This window comes from Crocodylus siamensis, chromosome 15, assembly GCF_052110815.1.
Source record: "Crocodylus siamensis isolate JL-2025a chromosome 15, ASM5211081v1, whole genome shotgun sequence".
Classification (NCBI taxonomy): Eukaryota; Metazoa; Chordata; order Crocodylia; family Crocodylidae; genus Crocodylus; species Crocodylus siamensis.
This window is the reverse complement of record NC_143409.1, coordinates 1,075,088-1,092,802: the sequence shown is the minus strand read 5'-3', so window position 1 is coordinate 1,092,802 and position 17,715 is coordinate 1,075,088. Positions and strand designations below refer to the sequence as shown.

Here is a 17,715-nt window from a genome sequence, read left to right as displayed (position 1 = left end):
AGGACACGGGGGGTTATTGTGCTGGGACGGCTCTCCCAGGGGGACAGGCCCCTCCAGGGGAGGGATGCAGATGCAACAGGAAAGAAGAGAGAAGCCCGAGGCATTGCTGATATGCCCGGGGGGGCGCGTGCAGCATTTGCAGCCTTGTTCTATCTGCTTTACTCTCTTTGGGTCTTTTCTTAGTAAATTTGCCTGTTCATTCATGGTCCTGGTGCCTGGGCAGGCCTGGACAGTCCCCATCCTGATGTGATGCTGGGGAGAGCTGGGGATACAGAGCATCCTTAGCCAGCCAGCACTTGAAAGATAGCCTCTGGATTCAGGCCTGGGCTCCTCTCAAAGCCAGGGGCCACGGTGGAGTGAAACCTGGAAAAGGTGTCTGCTTTGCTGTCTGGGGTGACCCAGAATTACGGCGGGCTGCAGCCGGGGCGTCTGTTAGCAGTGATGTGGGCCAACAGCCGTGATCTCAGGCAGATGGGCCGTGTCTCTGCAAAGCCGCATTTGGTCACTCTTATAATGTAGCTGTTTGCAGACTCGGGGAAAGAAACCAGACTAATCACAAGGTCAGTGCCTATTTGGTGGAAAACAGGCTTTGGGGGTGTCTACACTTGAATGATGGGTCTTCGGGGCAAGGACAACTGGGAAGATGGCCAGTTAAAGTGCCGCCACATGCGCTGTGCCCATTTCAGACCTACTCTCGGAGTCTGGAAGAGTTTTCTGCCCTGCTTGTATTTGAGTTTTTTAGTGAGGAGTCTGTGACCCTTATTCTACATCCCAGTTTCACAATCCACATTTAGTGAAAGCAGTCAAGTGCTGGACACAGGTGGTAAGACAGGCTGGAGGAACGGTACTTGCAGGGATAGATGTGGGATGGTTTCTCTGGACCATGCTCTCAGCCTGGTTGGAAGGAGACAGGCATTTTGGGGAAACTAAACCTGAATTAAGAGAACTGGGGTGGTGATTATATTCTAATCTCTCTGGCAGTGCTCAGAGTATCCTAGGGAGATGTGGATTCATTTCCTGCATCTAAGGAGGGAAAAACATTTAGGTTCAAACCCGCATGCAAGTTTCGAACAAAGCCTGTGATGAAGTGCCTGCAACTAGATTACAGCCTGCACAAGCGCGTGTGTGAAACGTCCCATTGGTGCATTTAGCCGTGTGTTTTGCTATGCCATTAGCAGATGGAGCCCTGTAATACTTTTTCATGTGAAACCAGGGTGTCTGGTTAGTGTACAAGTGGGTTTTATTGGCTGTCCTGGTATAAATGATGATGGGTGATGATGAGCAGCACTTTGGAAGAGCAGAGGTGCTGCTCTCCCAGTCCCCCAGTACCCCCAGGGTTATACAGTCATTGATCTTGTTCTTGTTATTGCTGCTTTTTAAATTTTTTAAAATGAAGTGTTGGAGTATAGCGCCAGTGGAAGGTATTAGATTATCAGCCCTGGAGAATAAAGACCTCTACTTAGCTGCACATGAAAGGAACAGTAGCATAAGCTCTCATTTGTATTGTCGGAGCACAGTGCAAGTATTGCCATATGGTGTCCTGGGGACTGCCAGACGCCCCAGCTCTAGTCTCCCCAGGCCTTCAGTCAGTCACCCATGTGGGTTTGTTCCCAACCAGCAGCCTGGAGGTGAAAACCTCTAAATCCCCCTACAGCCTCAGTGGGTGCCTGTACACACCACGAGACTTGCCCCTTAAGGCACTGCAACTGTGTTTCTGTTTGCACAAGCGGAATTTCCCGCCACTTTAAAAGTCTTTTCAGTGTGTTAAAGTAACAAATTGGAGGTGTTATTTTTTTCCGCAGAGATGACTGAGGACCCATAACCCATGCCACTGTCACGAGTCAAGAGCCAGGGAGCACATGATGCATCACGTGGGCAAACTGATGGGGATGGACTTTGGGATTGTGCTGCCTTAGGGATATTTCCGGTCAGGGTTCTGTGCCTCTGCTCTACATTAATAAACTTCTCTAGGTTTCTCTTTAGAGCAATGTGTATGAAAACAGAAAAAAGTGGGAACTGAGGCCAGGATAGGGGAAGGTCTGGAGGTCTGCTCATCTCCTGATGCTGTACAAAATGCACGGGAGGTTGACTTGCAATGGAGAGCTAACAACTTGAGTCCTTATCTAAAAGTCTAGGAAAGTTAAGACACTGGCTGTGGCCAGCTCTCCTCTGCCTGCTAGCTAGCCTAGGTACCAGCAGATTAAAACAAAACCAGTCAGTCACAAACAGAGCCTATTTTACTATAACTTTAGGTCCAGGACGCCAGCTTTTCTGCTGCTACCAGAACATGCCCTGGAGTCAACTTCCCCAATTGTGATTTGCTTTCACATTTCAAGCATGCCAGGAAAGAGCCGAAGTAATGTTGGGCCGTAACTGCCAGACCGACGAGCCTCCTTGTTTTTCAGAAAAGACATGCATTTGGTTTGCAGATGATATGTTAACCATGCAGTGATTAGGCCTTAATTTAAATGTGAAATGGCCAATGACATCCGTCTGAATAGCAATTGCTATTATGCGGGCATTAAACCATGCATACAATATGCTAATTATATGTCTTTTCTATAATCCAGAGATTAGTGAAACATCTGCAGCTCTCAAGTATAATAAGGAAACTGGAAAAAACAATTCAGCTTTAGACTTCTCGAGGGTGGAAACATGATCGATGGGGGTCATCAAAGACAGGTCTGTTGCAAACATAGAGCAGGAAGAAAAAGACAGCAGCACTTCGCATTACTTCAGGTCTACAGCCAGAAAGTCCCTGGACTATTCCAAGATAATGTGACTGCATATTTCAGTGGCAGTTTTCCCTCTGCATCGCATATCTGCCATTTCCAGCTGTGGAAAGCTGTCTCTCTTCCCCCATTTCTTGTGTCCCAGTGAGATCCATTTTCTTGAAAACAGAAGAATTCAAATGAAGCCGAGCTTTTAATGGAAGTGAAGTGGAGGAGTCCGGCGGAGGGCAGTGAAAATGGTTCAGGGGCTGGGGCACGTGACTGATGAGGAGAGGCTGAGGGAAGTGGGTTTACTTAGTTTGCAGACCAAGGGGGATTGCATAGCAGCCTTCACCTCCACGCAGGGGGCTGCAAAGTGGACGGAGCTGGGCTGGTCTCAGTGGGGACAGGTGACAGGACAAGGAGCAATGGGCTCACGCTGCAGCAAGGGAAGTTGAGGTTGGATATTAGGGAAATCTTTTTCACTAGGAGGGTGGTGAAGCAGTGGGACAGGCTGCCCGGAGAGGTGGGGGAGCCTCCATCCTGGCAAGCTTTTAAGCCCCTGATAGACCAAGCCCTGGCTGGGATGATGCAGGTGGGGCTGGTCCCGCTTGGAGCAGGAGGTTGGGCTAGATGTGACTTCCTGAGCTCCCTTCAACCCTCCTAGTCTGTGAGTCTATGCTGGGATAGAGGCCAACCACCATTTTGTCAGCATTCACCACATCAGAAAGAATGAAATACGTTGCGAAGGGGGAATACCGACTTTAAGGTGTTGGTTAATTGGCAGGGAAGAGAAAAAGCTCCATTCAGTTTAGAGTTAAATTGGCTTTAGGAGATCCTGACTAAAGACAGCAGAAGTGCCAGCAGGAATGGCTGAGCTGTGGTGGTAGAAATCCTCAAGTCCAGGAAGGACCTGCCAGGCTCGTCTTTGATACCTCTTTATAGGGAAGTTGCATTTGTGCAGTTTGTGCCTCATCCATAGGTGTTGTCTAGGCCAGCGGGTCTCGGTCTTTTAGGATTCAAGGCATCCCTTGATAGATTCAGGGCACCCCTGGGTAGACTCCAGGCACCCCTTGGAAAATGTCAGCCCTTTAATTTAATGTATAAAGATAATAGAGCGGTTCTTCTGCTGCAAAGAACTCAAAACCCACAGCAGGGTGGATGCTTTTCACTCTCTGGCTTCCTATTTCCAATCTCTGGGTTTATCCTGGGAATCGCATCAGCACGCCTAACAGTGTGTGGCACCCCCGGGTTGCGAATCACTGGTCTGGGCATAGCCAAATCTTTGCTCGGTCATTGTGCTTGGCTCCTCTGGAGCCCCTCTTCTGCAGCTCACAAGAGGAGCTGAAGCTGACAGGCTTTCCCTCCTGCTGCACGGGTATCTCAGGGCTGGTGGGATGCCCGTCTGAGGAGCAAGTCTGGGTGGGATCTGGAGGGACGTTCAGGAGCTGGATGCCTCTATCCCTGGTGCAGGGACAGCGTTTTCATTCAAAAAGGCTCTGGTCTTGTTCTGCCTCTTTTCTGCCTCTCCCATTGCTGCTGATGCTCAGCTCCAGGTTTCCCCCTTGTTTTGGCATTAGGCCCTTTATCTCTCTGCCCTCAACTTTGCTGCTTGTACTCTTCTCTTTCCGGGGAGGGAAACTCTGCGATCCGTCCTGGGTCAGGCTGCATCTGTGGCAGGAAGCCACCTTGGTTTCTCCCCAAAATCTCTGCCCTGTGACATTGTGATTAAAGTCTCTGTGCTGTGACCATTTGATTAGGATGGGCCCAGCAGAGGAGGCACACCCTCAGCCTCTCTCTTTAGGTAACCTGAGCTGGCTCCAGTCCTGAGCGGGGGGGGGGGGGGGACCTGCTCCCTCTGCCTACAGGACTGGTATCAGCTACCTGGGTGGGGGGTTTCTACCTGATGGACTGGAGTCTGCCCGGCAACTGGTGATGTATTTCAGATTGGTTGGCCAACAGCCAACCGGAGCTGGCCTCCACTGGACCAGGTGAATGAGGTCACAGGGGCTATAAAAGTTAGGACTGCCCAGGAGGAGGGGGCAGCGGCCATGCGGGGGACTCAGAGGAGCTTTACCATCTGAAACTGGCTCTCTCCCCCGAAACTCACGAGCTAGATACGGCCTGACTCCAAAGGGAAACTTCACCGGGCTTTGGAAGATGCATGTGAGGAAGCTACTTGAGATCTGGGTAGATCTCTAGCTGGCAGTAACTCAGACGTGTGATCAAGAAGCTACCTCAGCCCGACTGTTTGCTCTTTAGGATTTCTAGGATATTGCTCAATCTTGTACCCTACTTTCACCCTACCCCTGTAACCAATACAGTTCTCCTTTGTGACTGGTGTGGGAGACTTCTTGAGGTGTGGGTCTAAATTATGCCAAAGAGATCCCTTAGGTCTGCAGACTAAGGGGGACTTTACTTTTTGCCCCCTGACTTGGGGAAGTGCCCCAAGTGCCTGTACTGAGTCGAGTACCCGTCAGACTATTAGGCCTGTGTTTCCCCAAGGACACTGGGCTGAGACAGTCCCTTCTCAGGGTGGTGGCAGCTACGTTACCCCCATGCTAGCGAATGTGCTCCAGGAAGGGGGTTGGCCAGACGTGAGGCTCCCCTAGGGAGGCTTTCAGAGCCTGGAAGGTGGTCGGGCGCAGGGAGGTGGGCAGCTCAACCTAGGAGAGCCCCCTACTGGCCCACCACACATGGTGGAGAAGTGGGATCCGAATACCCTGCTGTTTTACAGGCGTAATTTGGGAAGAGTAATAGAGTCACTGAAGTCCCTTGAGCAAACATTTTCTAATTTGGCATTGGGTCAACTGGATAGTGTAGGATGGCAGACCAGTACGTCCAAATGACCGTGCCCAAACTAAAAGAACGGGCGAAAGAGAGAGGCCTTCATGTGAAGAAAGGGCTAAAGAAGGAAAAGCTGATTAAACTCCTGAGCGACACTGACTCAGCCCCAGAGCAGCCTTCACGCACACCAACTTTTGAGTCCTCCCCAGAATCACAGCACCGGACACCAGCTCCACAGCCCACTGAGGGATCATCCCCTATGGAGGAGTGCTGGAGGTACCAAATGTGGCTAGAAGCTGAAGAGTGGGAGCGAGAGAGCAAGTGCAAGTATGAGCTGGAGTTGAAAAGGATGGAGCTGGAAGTGAAAAAGATGGAGCTGGCGGAGAGGACAGCACAGCGCGAGGCAGAGGCCCAAGAGACAAGGCTCAAGCATGAGCACGAACTAGAGGTACTCCGTCTGCAGCCCAAACCGAATTCCCCAGCCTTCTCTCGCTACCGAGTCGGAGACGATCCTGACGTGTTCCTCAGCATCTTCGAAAAGCAAGCCCAACAGTGGAAGGTGTCTGAGGAAAAGTTCATGATGCACATGGCTGTTCTGGTGGAAGGCGACATGGCGGTGGTCCTGAACAGCCTGCCCTCGGATGCAGCTGATGACTATGATGCCTTTAAACAGGCCGTGTCTTCAAGGTTCCAGTTAGGACCGGATTATTTCCAGGAAAAATTGCAGAATATCCGCCCACAACCTCAGAAGTCAATGGCTGATTTTGTGGCCCTGGTGTGGGATGCTCTCCTTAAATGGACAGACGGAGCCAAGGCTGACAATAGAGAGAAACTGCTCCATCTCATGGCGCTGCACCAATTTTACCACTGCTGTCCAAGGGAGATTAAAACCCTAGTCAAGGACAGGGGCCCCAAAACCATCCATGAGGCCGCTGAAATTGCGGATCAGCTGTTGCTTAATCGTGAGGGGTCAGACAAGAAGCCTCCCTACTCTGGGTAGGGGGTTGGATGGACTCAGACCTGCTGGAGAGCACTCTGGTGGGGAAGGTCCTGAATATGCTATTATGTTTTATATGTTTTATTGGTAGGATCAGTATTATGTGGTGTGTAATTTCTCTTTAGGGGTGAAAGGCGACGCCTCCAATCTAGCATGCTTGTCTCCATACCTCTGTAAAGCTACAGATCCAAGCTTTTAAAAGGGGAGGGGGGGAAGTGTGGCAGAAAGCCACCTTGGTTTCTCCCCAAAATCTCTGCCCTGTGACATTGTGATTAAAATCTCTGGCTGTGACCATTTGATTAGGATGGGCCCAGCAGAGGAGGCACACCCTCAGCCTCTCTCTTTAGGTAACCTGAGCTGGCTCCAGTCCTGAGCGGAGGGGGAACCTGCTCCCTCTGCCTACAGGACTGGTATCAGCTACCTGGGTGGGGGGTTTCTACCTGGTGGGCTGGAGTCTGCCCGGCAACTGGTGATGTATTTCAGATTGGTTGGCCAACAGCCAACCGGAGCTGGCCTCCACTGGACCAGGTGAATGAGGTCACAGGGGCTATATAAGTTAGGACTGCCCAGGAGGAGGGGGCAGCAGCCATGCGGGGGACTCAGAGGAGCTTTACCATCTGAAACTGGCTTTCTCCCCCAAAACTCATGAGCTAGATACGGCCTGACTCCAAAGGGAAACTTCGCCGGGGTTTGGAAGATGCTTGCGAGTCAGCTACTCGAGATCTGGGTAGATCTCTAGCTGGCAGCAACTCAGACGCGTGATCAAAAGGCTACCTCAGCCCGACTGTTTGCTCTTTAGGATTTCTAGGATATTGCTCAATCTTGTACCCTACTTTCACCCTACCCCTGTAACCAATACAGTTCTCCTTTGTGACTGGTGTGGGAGACTTCTTGAGGGGTGGGTCTAAATTATACCTAAGAGACCCCTTAGGTCTGCAGACTAAGGGGGACTTTACTTTTTGCCCCCTGACTTGGGGAAGTGCCCCAAGTGCCTGTACTGGGTCGAGTACCTGTAGGACTCTTAGGCCTGTGTTTCCCCAAGGACACAGGGCCGAGACAGTCCCTTCTTGGGGTGATGGCACCGATGTTACCCCCATGCTAGCAAGTGTGCTCCAGGAGGGGGTCAGCCGGACATGAGGCACCTCTAGGGAGGCACTCGGAGCCTGGAAGGTGGTTGGGCGCAGGGAGGTGGGTGGCTCAACCTAGGAGCGCCCCCTGCTGGCCGCCACAGCATCCACCCATGGCATCCACGTAGTTTGTGCTTGCGTGGATACAATATTAGGCCGGATGAGCTCACTCAAACAGGGCACGTCTACACATGTGCTTTAATGCATGTTAGCCTATTTTAATGCGCATTAAAACATCACAAAAAACTTTTTGTTTAGTTAATGTGCATTAAAATAGGCTGATGCACATTTTTATAGTACCACACAAGGGAGGTACTAAATGTAACATGCATGACCTAACGCACATTAATGAACATGTAGATGAGCCCACAGAGCCCTTCCCCCTGCTGCGTGATGAGCTGATAGGTAGCACCGATCATCTTTTAAATCCCAGAAGCACTTGGCTGCTTCTGGAGCCGGTGGATGGAGGGAGTCGGGATTTTGCATGTGCTGCACTGAGGCCTGATGCAGTTCTGGCTTAGTGAGGGATCGGGCTAAATACATGGCAGTGACCTGGCAGTCCGGCTCTATTTTTGTGCCTGGGCCTTGGTCACAGAAGAGATCACATCTTGTTCTTCTCTACCCAAGAGCTCTCACCAGCATCGCTTGGCTGAAACCTTTAGTACAGCGGGCCTCCACCTCCGCCTGTGCTGACCCTGCCAGATTTTTCTCCATTAATTGTTTGATACCTGTGGATCTGGGGCTCCCACTCCCTGGTGTTCATCTCCTCTGCATTAGCCCTTCCTACTGGAAAATCCTGGATCCCGGTGCTACCAGGGGGTATGATCACACTGAGGATTGCAAGGAATGGCCTGTCGATATTGCTTTGCACTTTTAGGTAGACCTGGAAATTAAATATGTCTGACAAGCACCTAGAAAACATGGGTGACGTGATCCCCCACCGCCTACCAGGAGCATGCGCACAGGGGAAGCAGAGCTCAGCACAACATCTGGAACAGGGCATTGATCTAGGTAGGAAAGACAAGGGATAATTAGCTGCTGGGTGCTGGTTCCTACTTATTGTAAGGCAGAAAGCAGGGTAGATTTGCACCTTACAGACTAACTAAATCAGAACTGCGTGCCGTAAGCTTTCATAAGCAGCAGTTTGCTTTATCTGATGCTGTGAAGGGGCTGCAAGAAGGTGCCTCGGATGAGAGCGGCTGGCGTGGAGGCAGCTGTAGCGGCCACTGGTTTCCGATACGGTGCAGTGGTGATACGGCCACGGCAGACTTTCATGCTGGGGTCCAAGGAGTCGGACTAGATGATCTGCTCAGGTCCCTTCCGACCCTAGAAACTATGAAACTATAAACCCTAGAAACTATGAGTGAATCAGCTGGCAGTAGTCTCCCAGGGCTGGTTGGATGGAGAGGGGGAAGACCTTGCTCCGGACCCCACTGTGCCTCCTCATCGACACCATCCACATCATCCCTGGACCAAGGGATGTGGCTTCATTTACTTGTGCATCTTCTAATACCCTGCAGACCATCACCTGCTCCAGAGCCCCTCTGGACAGGCAGAGCTGCCTGCGTGGAAGAGCGAACGCACACCCATTTGACACCAATATCGGGGAGACAGGCAGCCCTGCGGCTGACCTCAGGGTGGCTGTTTGGAGAAAACCAAACTTTAAAAATGAACTTGAAGTGGAAATAGAGGAACAGGAAATCATCCACAGACCCGGACTGCGTTAAGTCTGGTCTAGACGGAGACGAGGGATTCTCACCCGTTCCCTGGATTAGCTTTTATAAGGCCTGTGTCCCTCAGTGGGTTACCTGCTTGGTTTTCTCTCTCCTACCCACCTTGCCTCTCTCAGCCGTGCCCTCTGCTTCTCCACCTCCTCTCCTGCCCTTTCTACTCTAATCACTGCTTTCTGCTCAGCATCCTGCTTACGAAAGCTTATGCTACACATCTCTGATTAGTTAGTCTATAACGTGCCAATCTGCCCTGCCTTCCGCCCGGCTTCAGACTACCACGACTAACTAACTTTCCCTACTGGTAAGACATCTGCCGATAAAATGCATGCGGGCAACTGGTCCTGAAAGCTCAGAGCAGACCTTGGGGCTTGAATGCTGTGCTCTGCCCTTGGCGACACCAGAGATCAGAGTGTGTAACGCTGGCTGGATGTCTCTCAAAATTCATGTCTGTTTATCAGTGAAATGATGAAGCTCACAGTGTCAGAAATGTGAACTCAAGAAATCAAGCACGGCTGAGATGCTGCAGAATGGAGGTTTGATTATTTAAACGTATTTCCAAGCATGCCAATTTACAATTTGCTCCTTAATTACATGAGCTGTGTTTGACATCAAATTGTCGCCCCCAATGCAGCGTGCCATCAGCGCTCAGCCCAAACCGGTACTTATTTTAAGTGTATTAGGATCCTGTCATTTCCAGTCATATTTTGTTTATCGTTTTTACTGCTTTGATTTATTAAAGCCATGAAAAAAATACCTGTTGACAGGCAAGCATAGGAGACAGCTTGCTTTTAAGGACGTTGGCTTCATTCTCAGTTAATGATGGATGCTGAAGGAATAGGCGAAAGCATGCTAGGCTCTGTATGCTTCTCAGGGCGCTAACAGCCACTTGCCCACATGTGCAGGGAAGAGGAAATTCTCCTAAAATAGATGTTGTATGAAGGGTGGATTCAAGGGCACATTGAAAGCTCAGAAAATTTAAGATCAGAACAGCTCCTCTGACTGGGGACCTGGGAGCTTTGATGGCACCAGTCAATAAATGTTAAACATTAGGATTTCAGTGCCACGCAGTTATTTCTCCCCATCATACACAACACATCATTTAGCCCGTCAACGTGAAGAGGCCAGGATGGAAAAATGGTCCACAGTCAACCAGGTCAGCTTAACAAGGACAAGTGCGGTGCCCTTGAATAATTGCATACCCAAATACAGACGGGGGGCAGCGCTGTGCCTAGTTTTGGGCACTTTGGGCACTTTGGGCACTTTGAGAAGGATGCGGACAGTTTGGAAAGAGTCCCGGGGAGAGCAACAAAAATAATCAGTGGCTTGGGAATCATGACTGGTGAAGAAAGGCTGAAAACACTGGGCCTGTTGAGTCTGGGGAGAGAAGAGCGGGGCCAGTATTTGATCACATTAAGGGTGATGATCGAGAGGATGGAGATGGGGTTTTCTCTGTGGCTGTAGGAGAAAGGACTCGGAGCAATGGCTTCAAGGTGCAGAGGGGGAAAGCTGGGGTTGGAGATGAGGAGGAGCTTTCTGGTCAAGCATGGGAACAGGGAAGTTGCTTCAGGAAACTGGGGAATTTCCATCCTTGGAAGTTGTCAAGTTCAGGTTGGACAGACACTTGGCTGGGGCGGTTTAGTCCAGTTGAGCGGGGGGCTGGACTAGGGGTGACCCTGTGAAGTCCCTTCCCACCCAACGTCCCTACGACTCTCTAGGAGATGAGCATTAGCACTGGTCAGTTTGGAGGAGCTTTTGCACCTTGCATAGTTCTTGCAACTACAAGTGGGCAAAAGTCCCATCTCTTGACCTCTTCAGCTTGAGAGCAGCTGCTTTTCTGGAAGTCGTAGGTCGGTCAAAGCTGGCCGATTAGGCTGGGTGCAAGGGAGCTGGATGAAGCTTTGCAGCCCGTGTTATGCACAAGTTCAGCGTGATCGAGTTAATGGTCCAATGAATATATGACTCGTGCAGCAGGCATGTAAAATAGGTTGGCTCCGATGGACCTAGACTGGTTCCTTTTCTATCCTATCATTGCTCTCAAAGCAGGTTCTGGCCTTTGGCTTGGTGTTGAAGTCTGGTCCCCACCAGTCTGTGGCAGTCATAACCTCAGGGCACCGTGACCTTCTTGCAGCCAAACACAGGAGTATGGCAAGCCCTCGTGCACTTCACCGCTGTGCGAGCCTTCTCCAGAGCCCGGTGAGCCCGGTAGCAGGCATCTCCACTGAAGCTGGTGAGCTGCCACCAGAAATGCAGCAGCCAAACAGTGGCAGGAGAAGCATTTATACAGTGATATCAATGCTCCCCGCTTTCCACATCCATGCCAATGGAGAAGGGTCCCTGCAGAGTTCCTGTGAAATGTGCAGCCTTTTCTCCCTGTCTGCCGGTGTCCCCGGTTTTTAATTGTTGTGGTAGTCAGGACCCAAGCAACAAGTAGGCATTTTCCTTGAGGAGCTCCCTGACCTTTCATGGGTCTTCTCTTCTCCATACCCCTCTCCTGGGGAATTGAAGAGTGGCATGTGCATGGCAGGGAAGCACTGAGAACGGTCTCTAATTGGGGACTGCATGTTAATTAGCACTTGACTAAGTCACAGCAGATGCACTGTCTCCTAACTGGGATGTTTGAAGAGGAATCGTCTTAATTCAGTTTTTCTATGTTGGAATTGCACCTTTTAAACCATTTCAGCTGATCTCTAATTCAGGGCTCCTCCTGCCTCTCTCCTCAGGTACTTGGTCTTCCTGCAGATCAAAAGAGATCTCTACCATGGCCGCCTTCTCTGCAAGACATCGGATGCTGCTTTGTTAGCCGCCTATATCCTTCAAGGTAATGCTTTTTGACAAGATAAATTTGCTTTTCATGCTAAGTACTGATTACATTATTTCACTTACAACAGATCACTGCACCTTGAATACGAGTATCATCTACCCAATGCAGGGCTCATGTTTCAAGATTGTACCTGTGTCATACCAGCCTGGGCTGAAATAGCCTGGGAAGTGATGCTGTGATCTAACCTGCACCAGATGCAGATACTCTCCCATCCTCTCCTGCAAAGTCGTCGTGCCTGGAGTCAGGTCGGCCATGTCCCTCGGGTTGAACAGAGAGGGTCTGGAGACTTGTGCTTGTCTAGTGCAGTGATTCTCAACTGGGGATGGCGGGTGGGCTGTGGCATCCTGCAGTGCCTTACGATCCTTTCAAGGGTGCATCGCAGTGCTAGCTCTGCAAGGTCTGCAAACATGATTCACGAGTAAACCCAGAGTTTGCAAACAGGAAGGCATAATGGTAAACCCTTTCTGGCTGCTGCAGTCTCTGCAGCAGCAGGAGTTGCTCTGGTAGCTTTCTGTAGTCAACGAAAGATTGGAAACTAAGAGCTGGCATTTTGCAAGGGGTGCCCAGCATCTACTCCTGTCTAAAGAGGTTGAGAACCACTAGTCTATTGGCTTTCATCTGAGGATCTCCAAGCACTTTACAAAATCGCCGTTGCCCACCAGGCAGGTGGTGTTTTCCCTGCACTGCTGTCACAAGCTGTTGGACAGAGGGAGGAAGGGCAGCGACCCCGAGAAGCCGTGATATCTGAGACGCATGCAATAACCTTGAAAGCACCCATCCTCCATAAATACGATACGGGAATTTCCTGGAGCCGAAGCGGTTTCCTGCGATGGGCAGATAAGGATTGTAGCAGCAGGCGACTCAATATCAATTTGAAAGAAGCTTTCCAGGTGATCAGAGACAGAAGCCAAATACAAGGCGCTCTCTCAGGCGGAGGCTTCCCGCAGAAGTCCAGCCGCAGCCTGGGGTATCTCAGAAACCCGCGTCCAGGCATGTGTCAGTGCGCCTGGCCAAGATGGTTGTACTAGTGTGTGATAACTGGTGCTTTTGAGCTAGTTGCTCTGACCTCTTGTCACCTGTTGAACTGGAGTCTTAGGCTCCGGCTACACGTTACGTATATTAGGCCATTAACTGGTTAAAAGCGCAGTAAATTTAGACTGGCCACACGTGCAAAGCGATTAGCCCACAATGAACGGGTTAATTGCATAATCAATTTAAACCAGCCACACATGCAGAGTCATTATCAGATGATAAATATGACTATCCAGCTGTAAAAGGAGCCAATGAAGTTATTGCTTGAAAACGTGCAACAACTCTGCAGCTGGTTTCTATCCAGTTTTCATCTGATGGTGTGACAGGGCCCTTGGATCTGGGCTGGCCGGTCCAGTCCTCGTTTACCATCCTCGGTGTCGCCTTCTCCTCTTCCTCCAGCTGCCCTCCCATCACAGCACAAGATGCCGACTGGTTTTGGAAGAGGCGCGCCGTTACGGTAGAAACGTGACTGTGTTTGTACCGTTTGTGTTTCTTGCAACTACAAGTGGGGCAAAAGACCCCTCTCTTCAGCTTGAGAGGAGCTGGTTTTCTGGAAGACGTAGGTCAGTCAAACCCGAATGATGAGGCTCAGTGCAGGGGTGGCTGGATGAAACTTTGTGGCCCGTGTTATGCAGAAGCTGAGAGCGAGCTAACGGCCTGTTCCAGCAATGAGAGTAGATGCCACTAAGCACAGCGGGCATATGAAACAGGTTTGGAGCAGCTTCACTTAGCATTCAAAGTGAGATCTCTTTTCACCTCCAAAGCCATAATTCATACTGCACGGCTTTCTGCCCCAGCCCAAGACTTTGCCCACCTCTGGGAGGGAGCCTTGCTGAAGCAGCACCTGATTTATGGGGCTTTACATTTTACTGGAGCACAGATGAAATCATCGTTTTGTGCCACAGCCAAGTGCATTAAGGGACACGTGGCTCCCACCTCCTGCTCTCTGTCTGCCCCATGCAGGCAAGCGCAGCGTCTTAATGAGCCTGGTGACAAAGCCCTGTCCTTCCTGCACCGCACGCCCTTCCGGGGGGGTTTAAGGCAGGACAAGGAAAACAGAGTCTGTTCCTTTATAACGCACATCAGCTTGGTCTCCTGCAAACGCCTACCTTCCCCCAGAGCTCCCCAGCATGGAAACCTTTTGCCAGCCAGTCGTAGATGAGCCTGGATCAGGCACGTTGCATTCGGTGGGGCAGGGACTCTGCTCGTTCCTCTGCCCTGATCTTGTGCTAGCGACAATAACCACCCTTGCCCTGACACCCCCACGGGTGTCACAGAAAGCACCAGATTTGCAATCATTTCTTCTGTGCCTGAAGAAAGATGCCTGTGTCCAAAAGCTTGCAAATAAATATTTTTTTTTCAAACAGCTAGTTGGTCTAATAAAAGATATCCCCTCTACCATGAGCTCTGATTTCATCTGACAGAGGGGCGCACAAAGCAGCAGCACCACAGAGGAGAAGGAGTGGGTGCATTGCGGTGCAAAGGGGTGGAGGTTGTAGTTGCAGGCAGACAAGGTTCTTTGAGTGAATCTGATGTGTTTCTTTAGACCAATTTAAACAGTTGGAAAAATAATTTTTTAGCAAGTTTTCGAAACCTGAATGCTTGCTAAACATTTTTTTCCCCAGCTATTGAAGTCAGTCTAATGAAAGGCATCAGATTCACCCAAAGAACCTTGTCTTTCAGTGCAAAGGCCTTTTAATGCCCTTGTGAGACCTCCAGTGTCAGCCAGCCATGCCCTGAGTCTCCTTCCAGGAATGAGCCAAAGGGTGAATGCTTCTCAAGCATCCAAAGCCCAGATCCACAGTAGTAGTTAGGTCCTCGAATAACCACCTAACTCCCATTGCAATCAGTGGGAGTTGGTTGCTTAAGTAGAAACTGGTGCCTACATTCCCTCCATGGAAATGGGCCTAACTGATGTAAGAACATAAGCAGCATTTTCAGACAATAACGTGGGTGTGGAGGGGCCCCAGTCCCCTTTGTTCACATCAGGGCCAGACTTTCCAAGGTATTTAGTTGCCCAAAGAATGTACCTTGACCACCTCACTCCTCCAGACTCAGTCACTCGGGGGGTTTTAGTTTTTTATCCCGAGCTTTACCATGTGCGGCTCCGGGAGAAGAATCCAGGCAAGGGTGCCGGCCTGCACAGACATGGATAAATGAAGGCACAATTGAATTCAGCCTCCATACGTTCACCTGCGATACCAACACAGCTCTCCTCTGGCGTGTAAATGAATCTGTGTAAGTGCAGCACATGGAAAGAGGCCAACCAAAAGCCGATGCTTCACCCAGGGGTTGTGGGCAGAGCAGATAGCACCGAAATAAACCAATGGCTAGACAGAAATAAGCCTGGGCAGGCAGGCAAGACGCTCGCTGTTCCTAACACGGGGCAGGGTTTGTTACCTGGGCTGACTGCAGGGGGGCTGCGGAGGTCTTTAGCCCAGGCTGGCCTGCCTGCTCCGAGCCCCTGACCCCAGGGGCCTGTCTGAGGTTATACTTGAGCTAAAACTAGCTGTGTCTACATATGCAGTTAATGCAGCTGAATAAACTCTAGCGGAGTTTGCACCGGAGTTTATTGCTTCCAGGCTGTGCATTTGCAGGTGCACCGAGGACTCTAGCGTGTGGAGCCAGGTCAGAGCAGCCCTGGCTGACATGGGGCCTGGGACTCATCCTGCCAGCCCAGGGCTGCTCCAACCCGGCCCAACGTGCTGCGGAGAGGCTGGCTGGGGTATGAGGGTGCTCCAGTGTGGGGCTAGCTGGCAAGCAGTCTTGTGCCCCAGCCCACCCCATCACTGTCTACACGTACATTGTGGCAAAGTAAATAACTCTGCCGTAGGGTAGTACTTGTGTCAGGCAGTACTATCCCATGGCAGAGTTAATTAATTTACTCCACCCTAATAGCACTGCACGTGCAGATGGTGACATTTTACTGTGGAGCTAATGAGTCAACTCTGCAGTAAATGTCCCGTGGAGATGTCCCGCTGGCTGCAAGAATGAGGCAGGAAGCACACGTGTTGTCTGGCCAGTGTTAAAACATTCTGGGTTCTCCTTCCTCTTCAGCCTCAAATCTAGCAAGGGGCGGCCTCAGTGTGTGCAAGGTGCCTTTTGCCATGCACACATAGCCTTTTGCCACTGGCTGGGCCGACTGATAAAGCCCTTGTAAAAGTGCAGCTGGCTCACGCTCACCAGCGGTTGCTTCAATTCTCTCCTTACCGAGCACGCTTGACCTATCGCAGCGCTTAGCATTGACCAGGCGGTGTCGGCACCCTCCCCACCATCCCACGAGGAGGGCAGAGCGTGTTCTCCTTGGAGTGGCTGCTCACTCCCGGGCCAGCATGGAGCCGGAGAGCAGGAAACCTGCCTCTCCTGGGCCCTCCATTCCCCTGCTGTTGTCTGAGGAGGGTGGGAAAAAAAAATCCTAAGCAGAAAGGACAAACGCTGGACTGGGGAAGAACAAAGAGGCAATGGGGCAGAGACCGATCATAAAGGGAGCAGAGTGGGGACTGGGACTCGGAGACATCTAGCCCAAAAGAGGAGGGTGCATCTAGCTGGGTAAGGAGACAGGCACCGGGATGAGCAGCCTCTGAAGTGAGGCCTGGGACTGAGTTGGCATCAGAGTGGGACTCGTAAAAGGAGCTGGAGGGAAGAGGGATGGGTCAGGACTGTGATGGGAACAGGCTGGATGGCACAGGGCAGATGTTTTGAGGGGGGAAGGGGCTGTAGATCCAATGTCCCCAGAGCCTGATATGGAAATGCAGACCCCCTGAGACCTGCCATTCCTCTGCTGCCAGAGCTGGTAAAACCCATTGGCAAAGCATGTCTCTGCCTCCTCCACTGCTGATCTACATGAAGGATGACAGCCTACTGCTGCTGCCAGTGAGTCCGTGGGCTCTAATGGCAGAGCTCTTCTTGGAGGAGCCCTGGCGGGGTCCAGAGGATGCCCCGGGAGGGAATTTCTGTGGTTGCAGTTCATGTCTTTGCAAGCCTACAGGCTTACCTGCCGCCGGGGCGGGCAGTAAAAAGGCAGGACTTGTGCACCAAGGCAAGCACTTGGCAGTTGAGACCTGCCCAAATGGAGGCAGTCTGTTCAGTCTCAACCCTGCCCCTTTGCTGCATGTGTTATGGTACCCATGGGACTGGACGAAGGTGACTGATTTATCCCAGCTCGACTTGACTTGGCAAGCTTGACAGCATGCTTTTATTGTTGGTTTAGGCGTGCAGACACTCCTGTGGCGCGCTGCACACCGACGGTGTTGGAGCAGTCCCGGTTCCAAAGCATTTCCAGGTTATTTCAGAGCAGCACTAACGATACCTATGCACGCCTTGTTCACTCTAGGCGAGGTTTGAAGCGCGTTCGTTAATTAGTTACAAAGTATTGATGTACGTCCCCGCCTTTTAGCTTTTCAAGCAGGAAACAGGCAAACGACCATAGCACCTAGGGCCCTCAACCGTGGGAAGTGAAGTGAGGCATGTTCTTCCATCTCAGCAGGGAGAGGCTGCAGAGGCAGCGCTG

At 51.1% G+C, this 17,715-nt stretch overlaps 1 protein-coding gene across 4 annotated transcripts in view; it reads left to right on the top strand.

Moving 5' to 3' along the window:
• The window catches only part of FRMD5 (FERM domain containing 5), a 251,992-nt gene that overhangs the window by 204,213 nt on the left and 30,064 nt on the right, over positions 1-17,715 (top strand). For all 4 annotated transcript variants that reach the window (XM_090028529.1, XM_090028527.1, XM_090028528.1 and 1 more), the window contains exon 5: positions 12,073-12,170. In XM_090028529.1, the coding sequence (XP_089884655.1) occupies positions 12,073-12,170 (98 nt within the window). The remainder of the gene's footprint in view (positions 1-12,072; positions 12,171-17,715) is intronic.